General features: G+C 34.3%; 2 protein-coding genes across 16 annotated transcripts in view; one reads left to right on the top strand and one right to left on the bottom strand.

Annotated features, from left to right (window-relative positions):
* NEXN (nexilin F-actin binding protein) overlaps positions 1 to 5,202 on the top strand; it is a 42,342-nt gene extending 37,140 nt beyond the window's left edge. For all 5 annotated transcript variants that reach the window (XM_045547707.1, XM_045547706.1, XM_045547704.1 and 2 more), the window contains 4 exons: positions 962 to 1,183; positions 3,991 to 4,176; positions 4,420 to 4,777; positions 4,867 to 5,202. In XM_045547707.1, coding sequence (XP_045403663.1) covers positions 962 to 1,183; positions 3,991 to 4,176; positions 4,420 to 4,777; positions 4,867 to 4,880 — 780 coding nt within the window. In that variant the 3' untranslated portion in view covers positions 4,881 to 5,202. The remainder of the gene's footprint in view (positions 1 to 961; positions 1,184 to 3,990; positions 4,177 to 4,419; positions 4,778 to 4,866) is intronic.
* Positions 5,203 to 5,999: 797 nt separating this feature from the next.
* The window catches only part of FUBP1 (far upstream element binding protein 1), a 36,038-nt gene continuing 22,130 nt past the window's right edge, over positions 6,000 to 19,907 (bottom strand). For 4 of the 11 annotated variants that reach the window (XM_045547698.1, XM_045547692.1, XM_045547693.1 and 1 more), the window contains 5 exons: positions 19,578 to 19,706; positions 17,000 to 17,074; positions 11,365 to 11,424; positions 11,139 to 11,284; positions 10,379 to 10,755 (listed from right to left, as the gene is read on the bottom strand). In XM_045547698.1, coding sequence (XP_045403654.1) covers positions 10,747 to 10,755; positions 11,139 to 11,284; positions 11,365 to 11,424; positions 17,000 to 17,074; positions 19,578 to 19,706 — 419 coding nt within the window. In that variant the 3' untranslated portion in view covers positions 10,379 to 10,746. Of the gene's footprint in view, positions 7,575 to 8,506; positions 8,554 to 10,378; positions 10,756 to 11,138; positions 11,285 to 11,364; positions 11,425 to 16,999; positions 17,075 to 19,577; positions 19,707 to 19,907 lie in introns of those variants that run through there. The other 7 variants (XM_045547695.1, XM_045547696.1, XM_045547699.1 and 4 more) reach the window with 4 other exon arrangements.

Here is a 19,907-nt window from a genome sequence, read left to right as displayed (position 1 = left end):
GATTAAAATGGAATAAAGAACTGGAGCCTAATCTTGGTTGGCTCTTTTTCTATTTTTCTCTACAAAATATATAATTGAGCATAAAAGTGATATGTAGAGAAATGTAGGGCTTTTACCAGACTGTATCTTAAGAAATGCTTGTTAGCTTGAGTATTAATGTAGCTTTATAAGGCTACCATAAAATCAAAACCAAGAGAAATTTTAGAGATACGCTGGCTCTGTTTAGAGATGAAGAAAATCATACCCAGCGGGTTAACTACGCAAAAGACACACGGTATCAGAGCCAGAACTAGAACTCATATCTGACTCCTAGTCCAGTGTTCTTTGCCTTCCCCTAACAAAGATCTTTCTACAATTCATAGTAAAAACTAATCTTGCCATGCATATTTTAGTTGTAAGCAGGTTCTCATGGTATGGAGGACTTCAGCCATATTCCCTAATGAAAATATTTTAAATGGAATGTTTTCTAAAGCCTTAGATTTGTAGTAATACTTTTTTTTTTTTTTTTTGAGACAGTCTCGCTTCCACTCCAGGTAGAGTGCAGGTGTCATCATGGCTCACTGCAACCTCAAACTCTTGGGCTGAAGCGATCTTCCTGCCTCAGCCTCCCAAGTAGCTGGGACTAAAGGTGTGTGCCACTGTGCCTGGCTAATTTTTTAAGTGGAGACGGGGGTTGGGGGGCGGGGAGCTGGAGTGTCTCTCTCTTGCTCAGGCTGGTCTTGAACTCCTGAGTTTGAGAGATCATCCCGCCTTGGTCTCCCAGAGTGCTAGGATTACAGGTGAGGCCCCATGCCTGGCCTTGTAGCAATACTTTTACTTAGTAAACTTGGATCTTGCATTTAGGGAAGAGATTATTTAAGCTTTAGTTTTGGCTTCAAATGAGAAAAAATGCACACTTTGGATGGTTTATTATACAAACTAACTTGCTGATATTCAACATATAAAATCTAATTTTTTGAAGGAAGAGGAAGAAAGTGAAACCTTTGGACTGAGCAGAGAATACGAAGAATTAATCAAATTAAAAAGGAGTGGCTCTATTCAGGCTAAAAATCTAAAAAGCAAGTTTGAAAAAATTGGACAGTTGTCTGAAAAAGAAATACAGAAAAAGATAGAGGAAGAACGAGCAAGAAGGAGAGCAATTGACCTTGAAATTAAAGAGCGAGAAGCAGAAAACTTTCATGAGGTATATTACTTTTATAATCAGCATACTTATGGTACAGTAATGATAATGAATTTAATAGAAATAACATTGGCTTTGAAGTAACTTTTATTACTTACAATTAACCACTGGTGCATATAGTAATCTGGTAACTAATAGCACATCAAAATCTTAAGAGACTTTGACAGACAAACACACTACAGCATTGTTTCCAAACCTTTATTAGTGTTAAAACCTATAGTGAACATCAAATGGTTCACTGTAGCAAAATGAGTCAAAAATATGAATTGGGATATGTTTTAGTTGAATTGGTGGAACCAGTGTATTTGAGTTAAACTCTAGCGATTATTATACTAATTTTACAGATGAGGCCTATAAAAAACAGGTTCAAAGGACTATAAGGCAAGGTTCACAGAACAATAGGTGATAGGATATAAAGTTGTAAAAGTAGGCTGTAGATAGTTGATGAAGGGCCTTTTTAACCTTGTAGGGACTATGATCTGGGGAATAATGTTAATAACTGTATTTTTAGGGCAGAGTAATAAACTTATATTTATGAAATAATTCTGGGATCACAGAGGATAAGCTGGAAGATAGGCACAAAGGCATGAAGTTGGGGCCATGGGAGAAAAATAGACCTAACTTTAACAAAACTGGGTAACAGGTTGCTTTTTGGGCAGGTGGTTGGTGAGGGACCTAACCTTACTTCAGGATTACCAGGGAAACTAGGTGATGCTAGAGAAATCATATCTGGAAAGTTGGGGGTGAATAAATTGTTTTGGACATGTAAAGTTTGAGCTATATTTGGATCAGGTAAAGGCCTAAAACAGGTCTTGAGCTCAGATGAGAAGAGCCATAATTGTAACTTTTATAGATAGTAGCTGAAAGTATAGGAGTAAAAGTCACTCAGAAAGTTAATAGTTTGAAGGTGAATGATAAAACCCTAGAGAACATAAATATTTAGTGGACGGATGGCCACATCAGTTGAGATTTAGAGACGTAAATGTGTCATAGAAAGTACAGTCAGCATGCACTTGCTTCCCTTTCTGGTTAAAGGCAGTGGAACCTCAGACCAGTCACCCCTATCCCTACAAAATATGTAGGTAAGAATAATGGAAATAAGGTAAGTAAGTGAGCTCTTATTTTATTGCTATTACTGGCTCTTTTGCATAAATGGATGTGAGATCAGAACATGGCTGAACTCTTATATTCAGGCTGTCCTGAATGGATTCCTGTGGAGGACCTAAGTCCCTCCTATCATACCTTCCTGGATTAAAGGTCATTGAAGTAGCTTCAAAAACTTGTGTTAACATAGTTTTGGCACAGTGCAATCAACTTACAGTGTAGGACCCCACAATCTGAACCCCTACAGCAATCCTCCCACCTCAAATCTGATCACATATCTAGTTTCTGCCTTTAGAAAATGTCCATGGTCAACATATCCTCCCACCTCACTCTCCCGAGTAGCCGAGACTACAGGTGTGAGCTACTGTGACCAGCACCAAATTGTGTATTTTCTAAATGCAGGTTTGAGGCAGCTAAATGAAGTTATAAATATACATAAACTTATGCTAATATCCAGAAAGCAAGTTATTAATGGGGAGACTCAGTCATAATAGTTGTTGTACCTGCTGAAATATCCTATCTTGAAGGTTCATATGGTAAATAATAGTATTAAGTGTAAAATGGTCCTGTTTTTCATTTAAGTCTCAGAAAAACCTGTTGAGCTAAAAGTAATCAAACCATTGTTTAACATGTATTTTGCTTAGTCTGTTTTTCAGACATCAAATAAAAATCTGATTCAGGAGAACCAGAAAAACTGCCCAACCTTCTTTTAGCCCCTTCTACTCCTTTCAATTAGAATCAAGGTGCAACTCCTCAAGCTGATGTGAAAACACCCCTGAACCAAGATTTTTTTTTTTTTACATAGGCAATTAACCTACAGCTTGTTTCAAAATTTCCCTTTAGTTGGATGTGGTACTCTGAAACAACTTCCCCATAGTATTATATATAAATGGTGAGATTTACAGAGCCACAAAAGCCAAAGTAGTTGAGAAACCAAGAGTGAACTCGAACGAAAGTACTTTAGAAACCATGATGGTGTTAACCTCTACTAAAATTACTCTCAAAGGCCATCAGTGACATCATTACCAAATTGGCTTTTTCCTAGACTGTATTTGATAGCTGACACTCTGCTTTTAAATCACTCCCTTAATTAAATAATCCATGGCTTCCAACTCTCATCCTTAAATGGATGACTCACATATTTCACTTTAATGACTTCTTCACTTTCCAACCATTGCCTTTTACAACAGTTGTCTTCACCTGTTTTTCTACCTATAAACACCCACCCCTGCATTTGACCATCAGTAAATTTGGATGGGTAAGGAAGGAAAATCATGAAAAGTGAGAAATAACAGAAAAGAAACATTTCTCATATCAAGTAGTAGCATGAAGAGTATTAAGGAGTCTTTTGTAAGAAAGGAGTATTTTAACAATTGTAAGAACATATAGTATTCTGACCTTTTTCTATTACTCAGTATCAAAACCAAGCACTGAATCGGTTAGGTAAATAGGCTGGGATCCCAGTGATAGTGAGTTTATCTTTACATTGGGAGAAAAAGATTGTAATTAACGAATGCTTCTCAAATATACCTGTCACTTTTCCTGAATTGGGAAACAGTGAAAATCTGCATGTCTGCAGTGTAGCACAAATATGTATATCAAACATGTTTATTTTGTGCTTACAAATACTACTTTCAGAACTACTGATACTTTAGTTCTGTTTTTAGAAAACAAGCAATTATTATTCTTGGCCCACTTTTTTAAAGGAAGAAGATGTTGATATCAAGCCTGCAAAAAAAAGTGAGGCCCCATTTACCCATAAAGTGAATATGAAAGCTAGATTTGAACAAATGGCTAAGGCAAGAGAAGAAGAAGAACAAAGAAGAATTGAAGAACAAAAGTTGCTACGCATGCAATTTGAACAAAGAGAAATTGATGCAGCACTACAAAAGGTATCAGGCTTACATATTCTTTATTTTCCAAAGATACTCTCTTAAAAACCATAGTTTTATGAGAAGGGTTAAAGAAAAAAATGTTTTAGTAGCTTTCAAGTCACTGGAATGTTGTTAAGTACACTTTTAGTAAGCATACTTGTATGTCTTAACACTTTTACCTTCAAAATTCTGTTACTAAACTACTGCCCTGAAAATACTGTATTTTAAAATACTAACCTGAATGCACATTTTTTAATACAGAAAAAAGAGGAGGATGAGGAAGAAGAGGGTAGCATAATGAATGGCTCCACTACTGAAGATGAAGAACCAACCAGATTAGGAGCTCCATGGTTCAAGAAACCTCTTAAAAATACATCTGTTGTAGACAGTGAGCCAGTTAGATTTACTGTTAAAGTAACAGGAGAACCCAAACCAGAAGTGACATGGTGGTTTGAAGGAGAAATACTACAAGATGGAGAAGACTACCAATATATTGAAAGGGGAGAAACTTACTGCCTTTACTTACCAGAAACTTTCCCAGAAGATGGAGGAGAGTATATGTGTAAAGCAGTCAACAATAAAGGCTCTGCAGCTAGTACCTGTATTCTTACCATTGAAAGTAAGAAATGATCACTCTTTTAACTTTCATACTATTAAATTTTTTTTCCCTTAAAAAAAAAAAATCACCTTTCTTCTTCTCTTTTCTAGCTGATGACTACTAGTTTCCCTCTTCTCCCCCTGGAACTTTCTTTTTCTCCATCTTTCTTACTACATCCATCTTCTCTGTGGCGGGGCCAAAAAAGGAAACCAGAAGTGCCACTATGTTGACTTCTTATTCCTTTTCATAAATCTTCAAAACACAAGCTCATCTAAAGAATATGTTCTTTTCCAAATGAGCACCAGATTTATCGCCATCTTATATACAGTAGCAGTCAAAAAAATGTATTTAATGGGGGAGAGGGCAGTGGGAAATTTACTCAACTATTCTATCAGAACTTATTATAAAGGCTGTGTGTTTCCCGTAAGAATTTACAGCAACTATGTTTTTAAAAACCCAATATGTTACTTTGCATGAAACAATGCCATTTATGAGCTTTTACACCTAAAATTAGTCTGAAATAGCTGAGACAATGAATTTGGAATCTATCAATGAGTGGGCTTTTTCCTTAGTAGCACATTATTTTGGTTGTTGCAGTTCCAAAGTCTTTTCTGAAGCAGATATATTGGGGGTGGGGTGGGTGGGGGTGCCATGGAAGAAAAACAAAAATTAAAGTAGGAATTTTGAGAAATAATTGCTGGAGAAAATTTGAAAATTCGATAGAACCCACTGCCTATACAGTGTTCTGAGTGTTGAGAATAGTGAACATGTATTTTTGAAATGTGTGTAATATATAACCAAATTTATAAAGCAAATTTATGTTGTGATCTTGCCTGAACAAATTATATTTTAATGAGAAAACTTTGTACTAATAGATCATACAAGAGAAAACACTTAACATAATTGAAGGTTTCAAGATCTAAGCGTATTAGACTTAGGAAAGTAATGGCACAACCTTCAATTTAAAAGTATAGTCTTTAAAATGAGTTTGTAAATAATTAGCTACCATATTCTATTACCAAGTTGTTTTATATTTTAATTTTCTGGAAGACAGTTTTATTTTACAATGTAAACCCATAATAAAGTAATTTCTGTATTTAAAAAAAAGTCTGTATTTTAAAGACTTGTGCATGTTTACCTCTTTAGCATCCCAGTATTTTCTCACAACAAACCTTTAATGAAAAGGTCAAGTAAAAATTTTTATTGAGTATTATATGTATAAAAGAAACAAAGCACTCTCTTATAATATTCACCAATGTACATTTATTTATTGAGGAAACCATAATGAATACAAAATTACAGCAATCATGTACCCTTTTACATACAATGTCATTAAAGCAAACTCTAAACCACAGTTTGTAAAGTATTCAATTTACCTCAAGTCCAAGCTGCATCTCCCTAAGACACTGTTCCCATCACAGTAGCCATTTTAAGCCAATCTTCTTTTAACACACGGGTAGTTTCTGTAGAGAACATTTTTCTCAGGACGAAAATGCATTGAGCATGCATAAGAAAAAATATATATATGCACAAATACATTTAAGAGTTTCTATAGGGGTATCACTGAAGGAAATAAACCCTGGGATTCATTTGCTTCTTAAAAGCACCAATTTAAAATCCCTTAAAAGTTTATATTGTGGCAAGAAAAATCAAGTCACTAACTAAACAAAAAGTAAGGTTATTTTCAGAGTCAAAATTATCTTTAGGTATTGTTAAAATGCATTTTAAAATGAGGCAGAATTTGCAGAAAATAAAAATAAGACATCCTCACTAATTAATAAACTATATCATTATTCTACACAACAGGTAACTGTCTAGGTAGAACTGGTTCTACTGGCAGAGTATTCAAACAAACGAAATGTTACCACTTCTGAATTAGTCCTATTTCCCTCTGAAGGTACTCTGCTACTCCTACCCAAACCCACCCTTATGAATTAACTACCAAGTTATTTGTTTAAGGATATTTTACAACGTATATAAACAACTAGTATCAAATTACTAGTTTTAGTATTAAAACCATTTTGATTAATTAAAAAATAAAATTATATTTCTCATTTCTAAAAGAAACATCAAACCACAGAACTGTAAGCATCACCACACTAAGATGTCTTAAAGAAAAATAAAAACATACTGTCAAATTTTTAAGTGCTAATTAAAAATCAATCAGTTCAATTTCAATCTAAACTAAACATTGTTCTAAAACTAATATCCACTGCATTCAAATCAACTGGCTCACCTTTTCTGCTTTCCATTTATTTCAAAGTTCTTTAAGATTAGTGCCATTTAAAATAACACTTATAGTATCACCGAAGGCTTATGGTAATGAATAAAAAATTCTCATGAGATAAAAACAATGCCCCAATATCTATTAGCATTCATCTATATGTTCTTTTATAAAATGCAAACTACAACTAACCAAAACTTGATGGGCTCTTAATGTTCAAAAAGCCCCTTTATATTATCAATCTTACACACCTATCATCGACTATTAAAACATACACATACATAAATGTGGTGCAGTAACTATATAACTTAAGAAATTTAACAGTTCATGGAACATTTAAGATCAAGTGAATAGCACTTTAAAAGGAAAAGTGATCAAAAGAAGGTACATTACACCCTATACCATATTATGTATGGGAATACATTTCATATTTCTCAATATGATTTGCCAATTTTACCTTCTACATTGAGCCCTTCTATGGTCCATGCTCATCGGCTCACCAATGGCATACACTCAAAGGATTCCTCTTTATGGGTAACTATCTCAGGACCTGATTTTATGAGCTATGATTTGGTGCTTGCAGCATCTTCAGCACTGTGTGTGAAAATGAAGGCAGTATTTTTGAATATTTTTCTTTGTTGTAGAGATAAGCAGGAGTTTTACAAGGATCAGCACATTTTAGAAATCGAATAAACAAAACTGATATGATGCTGCTTTAATACATTCATCTTAACTCAAAATATGTACCAGTTAAAATCATCTATAAGAACACACAAACATTTTAAACTGGCAAAAAATAAAATAAATGCAGCGTCAGTTATTAAATATTATTAAATCAGAAAAATATTGGTTGCTACAGATTATGAAAGGTTATTTGCTATACAGTTAACATTTCACTGATGCACATGCCTTTTATCAAAACATACTGCCAGTATTCCTTATAATTTTTTCCTTTTTCAGCATATATAAAAGTAATGAGAACTGAATTATCTAAGAAAAAATCATAATAAAACTCTGACCCATAATGTCCCTACTGAATTACTATAGTTCAAGAATAAGAAAAAAACAAAGAAGTCATAGCTTTGGAGGGCAAAGAAATGTCCTGTCAATCATATAAACAGATTGTGAAGGCTGTTGAGGTTTCTGAACAAGGGATTTTCTAAATTTTGAAAACTGTGTTAATTGTCCTTTTTTAATTGTAACACTTCCATTATTTGAGGAAAAAATACAAAAATGTTTGGTTGGATGTAGTTCACTTACAGCAGCAATCTACTCATCATTTTCTTGTTTAGAAAAAAAACAAAAACAAAAACAAAAAACAACTAAAGTAAAAAACATAACCCAGAAATGTAAACAGTTGCTTGAACAACTTACAGACTTTCCACTAAAATGGTAGCATAAATAACAAAATACATTTTGGGGAAGCAGAAGCAGATTGCTTTTGAATACACAACCACAAAAACCTCACAGGGACAACATTAATGTACTGAAATATTTATTTATATATGTCCTTAGGTTGTGCTTACCTGTTGCTTTTTGCAGCAGAACCTAAGGTGGAAGGTCTGGGAAGGCACTGTGAAGTATAAATAATTGCACTGTTTGCAATTAATAAAGATTTTAAACCTTAAATGAATCAAAATCAACAGCCTCCAATTTGTGAGTTATGATATTGAATTCAACTGAATTATTTCTTCAGTTCAATTAATAAATGCACCACTTCCTAAAAGATCATCTATAAAACAGTATCATGCAAAATACTGAAATTGTTCATGTCAATACCCTACTCTTAAAGATAACAGATAACTAATTCCTTAACTATTAACCTTCAAACTAGAACTACATATCCAGATCTAAATAAGGGTAAGGGAAATCACTCCAGGTTATATAAAACAATCAAAAACATTTCAAAATATCTATAATGAACTGTACTGCTATTTTCCATCCTGTAGGCAATCTCAACATTTGTCGTTGTATATCTTCCTTTAAAGTATATTCAAAACAACGAAGGGTGCTCTACACCAATGACAGAATATATATCTATAAAATGGTGTTAAAACTGCTACATTGCTCATTATTTGCAAACTGAAATCCACTTCTGTTTGATACATTTCAAGTCTTTCATATTAATATATAAGATGCATATTTTACACTGAAAAACAATATTTTAGGAGCACCAGTGAGTAATATTATTCAACTTTGTTAATGATCAGTTTTCTTTAGCTATAGCTAAAGCACATCAAAAATACTTACCCATTAAGCTCACTTAAAAAAAATACAAAACTATGTATTATTCTATGTTAAATTAAAAAGCAGTTATGGTTTTCCAAGATATCAGCACTGTATTCCAACATAATATTCAAACAAAGTATGGCATTTGCATTATGTGGAACATTGACAAAAAGATACTGTTGCAGTTCATCAATTTGTCATTCTGATGTACTTACAGTGCAATGCTCCTTGAAGGAACACAATCAAGGATGATACACAGCACAGTCCTCCTCACCCCTACAGAGCTAGTTCTATACTGGCTGGATCAAACCTGCACTTCAACAGACAATGGCAAGACAGACTGTATTTGCATGTAGTCTAATATATTAATATGCAAAGAGCCAACAAATATGCAAAGAGTAAAACAATGGATTTCAACAAAATATCAGAACTTCAGCATGAGTGTTAAAGAGTAATAAAATGATTTCAAGTACATAAAAAAATTAAGTTGATTCAATGACTGGACTTGTGCATTTACAAAACAAAGCTTATCTATACTGCAAAAAGAAAAAAAAAAGCTTGAACGTTTCCATACCCCATTTATGTTTCAATGGCAGATGCAATGTAGCTATACTTTTTGCATACTATTCACTTTTCTACGCTAAATTTAGAAAGAAACACACTAATATTATATACATTGAAAGAGTTGCTTTACATGGAAAAACACTGTTCTTATTAGGCTACTCATATTCACTATCTGAAAACTGTTTAAAATTAGTTATGCTGAAACAGTCTTGGAAATCAAGTAATTATGAAATTAAGAACAGAAAGGTTAACTGTTATAGCAGCAGTACAGGTCTGAAACAGTGGTCATGTATAAAAGGAAATTTCACTGTTAATGCAATGGAAGTATGCCAAAAGATCACTGTACACACATGCAGTTTTTAATCAAACAGAAGGAAAAAAAAATGAAGATATCAGGATTACTTGTGCTGAAACAGCCAAATACAATAAATGGAAAATATTCTCCAATCTATCACTATACTGCAAGGGGGAAAAAACACGCCAGTGTTTATTAAACTCAATATTTCATGGGGAAAGCTTATATATTTGTGTATATGTATCTTAATTTATCATTGCTAAGAAATTATGAATCCTTTAAACAGTCACATATCCAACTTACCGACACAGGAGGTTTCATATCATTTATTGTAAAGCACAAAACAGGCATTTTAAAAGTGAAAGTATACATTGAAAAAGTACATTTATATCACAAAGCATCGACCACATAATAGTTGCAAATACATTTGCTGGAATGTGTACATCTACACTAAATACTAAAAACAAACCAATTTTCATTTCTACACAGAAATATTAACCTCCTATCAGTAGTGATAGATATTTTGTACATTTTCAAAAAAAAAAAAAAAAACCAAAAAAACACTATTTTAAACCAAAAACAAAATTAAGATCTTCATCAAGTCGTCTGCATCCATATATTTAACAAAGGTTTTTTTCCCCCACACAATGAAGCAAATACTGTATTGTCCACTTCTTATTATTGGCCCTGTGCAGAAGAGATACATAAGAAATACACAAAAAGTTAAAGAAAATCCTTGAAATGGAGCTAATTCAGGAGTGAATCCTTTAAGAAAGAAAAACTGGTTAATATAAATGGTGGTGGCTTCTTGCATGATTTGCAAATCCCTGGGGGAAGAAAATTTATTTTTAAAATCAAAGGCATTGTAGAAGTACTCAGCACTCAGTTGCCAGAAAGCATTATAAAAAAAAAAAAAACAAACCCAAGCAATATACCATAATACTTCATTTAATAGTTATACTTTGCCAGATAAAAATTTAAAAGGCAAACGTACTCCCAAACAGACAAACAGCAAACATGCAGAAAACATGATTAGATTAGAAATCCACAAATTAACAAACGTATTATACCTGAGGTGCTGGAGGATGCTGTGGCATTCCCTGGGGACTTGTCTGAGCATAGTAGGCTGCTTGTTGTCTATAGTACTCAGCCCAGGCTGCACTATAATCTGGCTGACCACCTGGTGGAGCCCCAGTAGGAGCAGGAACTGCTTGACCTTTGAAAAAACAGAAGAATTTTGTTGCTGTAACCACAATTAAAAGCCCAAAAGAATCTCATTTCTAATAAAAATAATACCTTGCTTCTTGTAATATTCCTCCCAAGCCTTTGAATAATCTTGTGTCTGCCCTTGTTGACCTAAAAAAAACCCCCTAAATTTTAATACCAAATTATATCCACTGTAAGTACAGGTTACAAAGACAAAAGTACAGAGGGCCAGAATTGCTCCTGTTTTATTTTAAATATTCATTAGTAGTGTCAGAAAACCACTCTGCAATTAAAAAAAAAAAAACCCCCACACTATTTTCTTTCTGCCTTATAGTAATCACAAATCAACCAAAGCCAAAATCCACATAGCTTTAACTAAGAAGGGTAAAGATTTAGGCATATTGATCAATTCCAGTAGTGCTGAACTGTTACATGTTCCAAACGAGTTTGGAAAGTGCTTCAGTAAGTAGTCTGTTAAGTATAACTTTAGATGGTTTCCTGGCAATGATGATGAAGAGAGTGAGGGAGAGGTGAAAACCACCATTTTTTTGTTCTCTCATCCATTTGGATAGTTATAGGTTTTAAATAAAATGAAAGTCCTCAATGGAGGATTATAAAAAGAATAGTTTTGGAAAAAAACAAAAACCCATTTAAAGGCCATGATTTTTCCTGATTAGCAACCTATAAACTATGCGTACAAAGACTAGTCCTCCAGACACATTTTAATAAGATGTTTAAAGTGTTAAGGATGTGTTCAACTTACAACATAATTTTATTAAAAGTAACCTGACAAAGGCTATAAAGAACAAGATCAATGGAATACACAAAGCTTTCATGATCATATCTTTTTTCTAGGTAGGGTGACTTTTCTGAATTAAAAGATTAAAGAGATACAACCAAATGCAATGCACGAATTTGAATGGGCTGTGAATTAAAACAAACATACAACTAAAAGGGACACTTTCCAGACAGCTATGGAAATTTAAACAAGGTCTGTATGTTGGTGATAATATTGACTGTATTTACAGCAAGGTGTCTGCAACTTATTTGAAATGGTTCATAAACAATTAACATACATACATATAAAGTACATATGACAAACTTAGAAAATGGTGAAACTGGGTGTCTGCTGTAGCATTTCCCCTAATTTTCTCTAGGTATAAAAAATTTTTAAACAATAAATTGAAGAGGAAACAGAACATGTGTTTTTCTGTTCAGCCCCTTGAGCATTATTTCATTTAGTTTGTAATTCATTTGGCTTTACGAAATAATTATTATAGACAAAAATACTGGAGCAAAGACATACAAGGAAGCTGTTTTTGTGTGCCAGCAAGGCAACTTTTTAGTTTCAGATGACTAACTTTAAAAATACATGAAAAAAAAAGATCCCTCTCCTTTGGGTAACCACAGAGAAATCTCATACACTATTTAAAAAATTCCCATATTTTTCTTTGTCTTCTAATAAATAACTTTTCAAAGACGAAATTAGTTTAACATTTTGGTCATGTAAAGAGACACAATTCAAGCAAATCTGAAGCAGGTTTCAATATTTAGAAAACTGCCCAGTAACAACAGCAATAAAACCATACAATGTCTCTTACAAATCGCACACTTAAAAAAAAAAGCAGCAACAATTTCCATTTTAGGTTTACAACAGAAACTAAACCTCATTGTAAGAGATACTCATTTTCAAGGCAAATTAACACACAGTCACACTAGAAAAAAAAAAAACTTTCCTTGGGGCCACGGTGTTTTATTACAAAAATGGAATAAAAACTTCAAAAACAATTGTAATTTAATGAAAAATTTGGTTTTTTACATTTTCTCTTTGTGTGTTCCACGCAATTAAACTGTCGATATTAATTGCAACAACAAGAATATCAACAAGTAAAATTTTCAGAATCAACTGCAGGGTTTTGCACAGGGGGCCCACCCAACACGTAACATGTATGCTACAGGATGGCAGCGTGAGTTGCCTGTGTACCATGTGACTCCCAAGGTAAAGAGATGTGTGAATTACATATGCTTCACGAGGCCCTGGCCTCAAAACTAGCCTGAGTTAAATACAACTCACATAGCAGTTAATGTGTTAATTATAATTTGGCAGAAACAGGCAGGTGCATCAAGGAAATTCGTCAAATACTCCCTAAAAAACCACAACCCTCCCAAACTGATATATCCCTGTAGAAAGCTAATAGTAAACATGTTATACTCTAAGAAAAACAAACACTTGTTAAATAAGCTGTCAACATTCGACATTCCAATCTTAAAAGATGCCCAAGAAAAACATTTCACTCTTCTAATCTAAAGGGCAAAATGTGATTCATTTTGCCCAGTTTGAAGTAGAGAAAGAACTCTTCCTATCCTATCTACTTAAGACTAGGCTCTTCCCCACGGCCTCCTGTTACCTCCCTGCCTCCTTTAGACATGTAACTTCCTTATCTTGCTCCCCTTATTCCTCTTTGGTTACTGTTTTGATGCAAGATATTTTAGTCTATACTTTAGTAGAACATTATCTAACATTTACATAGAGCTTTACAACGTATGGAGTTTTGCTCTAATTTCATTTTGTCCAAAGGATGAAATGAACTTTCTCTAGTTTACTTGTAACATATTACAGCCCAAGAGATAGACCTTGTTTGAATAGATTCGCACACTAATAATCCCTATACACTTGCATGCTTCCCAGAAGTCTTCATTCTCTCCTTCTTTAGGTTTAAGGTATAAGATGCTAAGGGTTCAAAGTCTACCTATATCAGTCCTTAACATTATAAAGGCCTTCTTTAAGGCAAACTTTTCCTAAAATGTCTTCACTTAGCCTCATCCAAACCAGAATTACCCCTCTCTACTTTGAAACCCCATTTGTTTCCTAAGGGTCTTCATTCTCTTCTAGCTTCAAAAATACTCACCTCCAAATTACTGCCACCCCTTGACTTAAAATTCCTTTTTTAACCCTCTATAATTTCATCTTTAAAATGATTGTCTCTCTTGAGTTCTCTTAGTGTTATCCTAGGAAACTTAGAATGCTTTTCAAAAATTCCAAAACTAATTTTGGAAACTTAACTCAGATCTGTTTCAACTGAGGTTTATTTACTAATAAGCAAATAACAAATTTACAGCATTAATAGGGTTTTCTGTTCTTAACAGGAAAAGCTGAAATTAGGCTTCAAAAGCTGGGACAGCCCTCCTAGTTTGATGAAGAGGGCACTTGGATGAGGAATCAGGAAATCTGGAGTCCTAAGAAATCCTAGCCCTGCCACTAGAAGAGTCAATAAGGGAGTTGGATTTGGAAATTAAGATATTTATCTCTCTATATTTTTATTCCTTTTTCTCCTTCAAGAAACTTGAAGACTGAACTATATTAAGTTTTATGCCTTGAGGTCTCTTATTTGTGGTAAAAAGATCCTGAGGACAAGTAAAGTACCTATTAATAGCAGACATTAGAGCAGTTACACAACTAATCATTTACTAGAAGAGCTTTTATAGAAAAAGATAAATTGATCCTGTAGGTATCATATAATGAAAAATGCTCATTAAACACCTGACTAAATTACCTAGCATTACTTCCTTTAAGCTTTACGTACGAGAAGGAATCATCACCTAACCTGTCCACTTTCCTCATAAAATGAACAAGTGATCACTGTAGTACTACAGAAAAATACACAACAGAAAAGGAGGGGGAAAGAAGATCTTGAGTCACATAGTGTTAATTATTTCTACACCATCTGTTCACACTGAAAATTCAAGACATTATAGCACAGTATCTCTAAAACTAGAATTTTAGAAAATAGTTGGCAGGGAAATTGGTAGACAATAAAAAAAATTAAAACAAAGGCAAGGTAAAATGTCTACCCTTGACAATAAAAATTAGAATTCAACACTATCTCCCCATTTTGCACAAGTAAAATGTAAAAAGGCTAAGTAATAAATTTATTAATGGCCATGTTACAAAGAAACAATAAGATAAAATAAAGGACAGAATCCAAACATTCCTTAATAATTACCTAAGTCCATCAACAGGCCTTTGTTTTTACCTACTTAACAATAATTAGAGAACATGTCTGGCATATTATCCATTGTAAAAATACAAGCCAGAGCTAATGGTTTTTAATCTGAACATACCTAACCCTTTTTTAAAAAACATTTCTTTTTAGAGACAGGGCTCTTACTATGTTGCCGAGGCTGGCCTCGATCTCCTGGTTCAAAGGCTCCTCCTACCTCTGCCTCCCAAATAGCTCAGACTACAGGCATGTGCCACCATACCTGCCTCATGTTCAACTCTTTAAAATGGTGATGCTATTTTCATTAAAGTTAAGGTGACTATGGGCCCTGACCACTATGTTGTCAGGGCATTATTCTTAATTGCATCCCTACTCATTCTCATCCTGGCTCAGAAAACAAATTATGTAGTCGCCATAACTAGAGTATGCTGTTTTGAAGTTAAAAATTTCTTTTTGTAGAATTTTAGCTACTGTAGATATGCTTAAGGTAACCTGAGTCCCCAAAACATAAATTAATCTGTTATAGCCTCAGAAATAAGATGCAGCATAACTCTCCTGGAAAACCATTTTTTCTTTCTTTAAAATCAGTTATGTAGAACATCTTTACAACTAGGCACATATATTTTTAGATGAAAAAAGATTAATATTATCCTTCTGAAAATTTTTCTTTCTGTGGAAAATGAGAAACATTCCTTGGCAAAGAAACAGGAAAATTTACATTGAGAATTACAAGCAGACTGTATCTTATGATAAAACTCTACCATCTATAGATTCTTTCTATGCTAGTGGAAGATGGGCAAGTTTATCTATTTAGCCTTTCATTTGTGACAACTGGCTGTGATGTGTGTTAGTTTTAAATGACTAAGAGGAAAAGCATCTGAAAAATAACTTTTTCTGGAGTATAATAATGGTCCCCAAAAGAGACAGACGTGGGACACATGCTTGGGACCCAGACCCTCTTAGAAGTTAAATTCTGGTTCCATGATTTAGTAGTTGTATGACTTGTTCCCCAATCTGTACATGTTAAATGTCAGTGAAGATATAGTTCTTTTCCTTCCTAGCAGTTTATAGTAATGTATTTACCAATTTCTTAAAAAAATTGTACCCTTCACAAACACATAAACAGAAGGCAGGGTTCCTAGCTATTATGCCCATAACTGCATTCTCAGCATCTATAACTATGCTTGGCATATAGCATGTACACTATAATTACTCAATGAAAATGGCTTTTCTAAGTGATTGTTTTCCCTTTTTCATATATGCAAATGTTATCTATGTAATTCACTTCCTCTGTCACTGTAGGTTACTTCTTAACTGCTTTATTTTGTAGCAAATATAATGGTATCACACACAACCAACTTTTGCCCGGCACTCTAGTAATATTCAACGTCATATGTACCAGTGAGGAAATGTCTAGTTTCAATTAATAACCAGTTTGACTAATGCAACTAGAAATAAAAAGACCTCCCTGCTATGTAACCACAAATTTAAAAATTATTATTTGAAAAGGTCTTGATATGTCTCCAAGTCCAATAACTGTAGAATGCATTCTTATTCAATTATTCTCCTCCTCAAGATTTTACAAGTTAATAAAAGGATAAAAGTCACCCAAGGCAATAAAAACGTGGCATGAACATGCTTTTATTAAAATCTTCAACATTCTAATGTGTATTTACTTAAGTGTTTCAACTTAAATATGTATTTTTAAGAAACGTACAACATACCCATTTTCTTGTAGTACTCTTCCCAAGCCTTGGTATAATCAACCTGTCCAGCTGGAGCTGGATTCTGCTGATCTCCTTTTTCAAGGAAAAAAAAATGAAAATCAGGGTTAAAGTTTTTAAAAGGCAATTTTAGGCCTTTCTTTCTGTTGTTTGTAAGAGTTAGCAGTGAGAATAGGAGGGAGGTGCTGCATGGTACTTGCATCCCTGCTGGTGCCACAAACAAGAAGCCATTGGGGATACAGAGATGGTGGACAGAGAAGACAACCAATGTGTTTGGAAGACTGATTATATCAAGCATAAGTAAATTGGGTCAAATAAGGAAATACACTGAGGATAATGGTTTCTCACAATTTTTAAGTTCTAAAAGGGAAAAGGCTAGAAAACTTTGAAGTGTTGAAACAAATTTGCAGGTGATATGAATATAGGCTTAAAAAAAAGTTATGGATGTTTCTGTGTTTTTTATGTTATGTGTATGTAAATGTATTTCCTAGCTATCTGTCTGCTGAAAGGAGCTAGCAGCAATGAGTACACTTAGTTTGGTTTCTAAATACCATTCTCGGCCGGGCACGGTGCCTCACGCCTGTAATCCTAGCCCTCTGGGAGGCCGAGGCGGGTGGATCGCTCGAGGTCAGGAGTTCAAGACCAGCCTGAGCGAGACCTCGTCTCTACTAAAAATAGAAATAAATTATCTGGACACCTAAAAATATATATAGAAAAAATTAGCCGGGCATGGTGGCGCATGCCTGTAGTCCCAGCTACTCCGGAGGCTGAGGCAGTAGGATCGCTTAAGCCCAGGAGTTTGAGGTTGCTGTGAGCTAGGCTGACGCCATGGCACTCACTCTAGCCCGGGCAACAAAGTGAGACTCTGTCTCAAAATAAATAAATAAATAAGTAAGTAAGTAAACAAATAAATAAATACCATTCTCTACTAAAAGGACTCAGGGTTCCTTGAAGAAATGGCTGATTCCAGGGATGGAGCCCAGAAAACACAAAATATGCATCTTATCAGGCAGTAAGCAAGTGCTTCAAGAACGACAAGCATTTCAGAAGGATAAAGGAGTCACCTTGAAGACACTCCTGTTGGCCAAATCTAGGATAATCTATCAAAATAATAAAAATAGTTTGGCCGGGCACGGTGGCTCACGCCTGTAATCCCAACACTCTGGGAGGCCGAGGTGGGTGGATCGCTCCAGGTCAGGAGTTCAAGACCAGCCTGAGCAAGAGCAAGACCTCGTCTCTACTAAAAATAGAAAGAAATTAGCTGGACAACTAAAAATATATTGAAAAAATGAGCCGGGCATGGTGGTGCATGCCTGTAGTCCCAGCTACTCAGGAGGCTGAGGCAGAAGGATAGCTTAAGCCCAGGAGTTTGAGGTTGCTGTGAGCTAGGCTGACACCACAGTACTCATTCTAGCCTGGGCAACAAAGCAAGACTCTGTTTAAAAAAAAAAAAAAAAAAAAAAAAAAGCTTAAAAGCATAACCTATTGGGAAAAAAAAAACCAAAACGAGAAATCCATACTGACATAAAAAACTCAATAGGATGAAAAGGAAAGTTCCTCCTTACAGTAAAACATCAACTACTCAAGGTACAATGATGGAAACAGAAAATTATCATCATAGTGGCAGTTGAATCAGGCAAGAGTTATCAATGAAGGCTAAGGATGACAAGTTGGAGTTTGAGGAGGACAGGATACTGGCATAATCTCAGTAGAAGACCACAGAAAATACTGATTAATTTCACACACAAAAAATTGTGAGTTAATGGTATAGAATCCTGGCAGACACCAGTATGACCAAATAAACAAGTTTACCACCACCAGGGATAGAACTCATTTCAATATTTTATCACCCCTGATATAACAGACTAAGTCACTAAGTAGAGTGCAGCATCATTTGAGTTTTTTCTGCCAAGTAAGCATAACCTCACGGTCATGATAAATGGTTGAAGGGACCTAGGTTGATATCCTACAAAATAAAAGGTTTATACACTTTATAACACAAAAGTGAACAAAAGACTGGGAAGTATTTCAGATTGGTGAGACTTAATAGATCTGACAAGTAAGTAAGATACATGCTACTGATGGGACCTTAGTTGAAAAGAGAGAGAAAATGTTGTGACAGTTGTTAAAATCTGAATAAGGGCAGTGCATTCACACAGTGATGATATGTCAATATTGATTAACTGATTTGAAGGGCATATGGATAGTTATGTATTTTTAGAGAAATACACAAAGGAGTATTTAAGGTTAATAATGTATCATGTCTACAGTTTAGTCTTAAATGGTTCCTTTCAGAATAATGGATACGAATGTACACGTATGATAGAGACTATAATGGAATAAATGGGGAAATAAAACTAACAGCCGTGCTATCTGGGTGTGTTCTTGGTATTATTCTTATAACTTTTTTGAAAGTTTGAAGTTATTTCCAAGTAACTTTTTAACAAAAGAAAAATCTGCTTACTGAAGTTGTAATTGAATCATGTTAGAAATTTTAGGTATTAAACAGTGATGTACTTCACATATAATTCCAAATATAAGTTTTGGCTTTCACATACAAATAAGCTCTTTTAGTTACCTTGTCCATTTGTTTGGGTTGTAGTTGGTGCACCTGCAGGAGCTGCAGGTGGTGGCTGTGCTTGCTGTTGATAATAGTGAGCATAATAAGCAGCCCAGGCTGCTGAATTTGGATCCGTTCCTGTTTTAGCTAGAATTAATAAACACAAGTTCAAGGTTTGCATCTAAAGTCTGTAATCTCTCTCAATCTCTCTCTCACACACACAAACACACAGCTCTCTGGCAAATATGCAGACCCCCAAATTAACTAGAACATCAAAAATAGGAAATAAAAACTTACAAATTTTCTATTATTTTCATTGTCACCATTAGCTTTGATTATAGAAAACCG

The sequence above is a fragment of the Lemur catta genome, chromosome 3 (genome assembly GCF_020740605.2).
Source record: "Lemur catta isolate mLemCat1 chromosome 3, mLemCat1.pri, whole genome shotgun sequence".
Lineage (NCBI taxonomy): Eukaryota > Metazoa > Chordata > Mammalia > Primates > Lemuridae > Lemur > Lemur catta.
The sequence above is the reverse complement of the archived record's forward strand: the minus strand, read 5'-3'. Positions and strand labels throughout refer to the sequence as shown.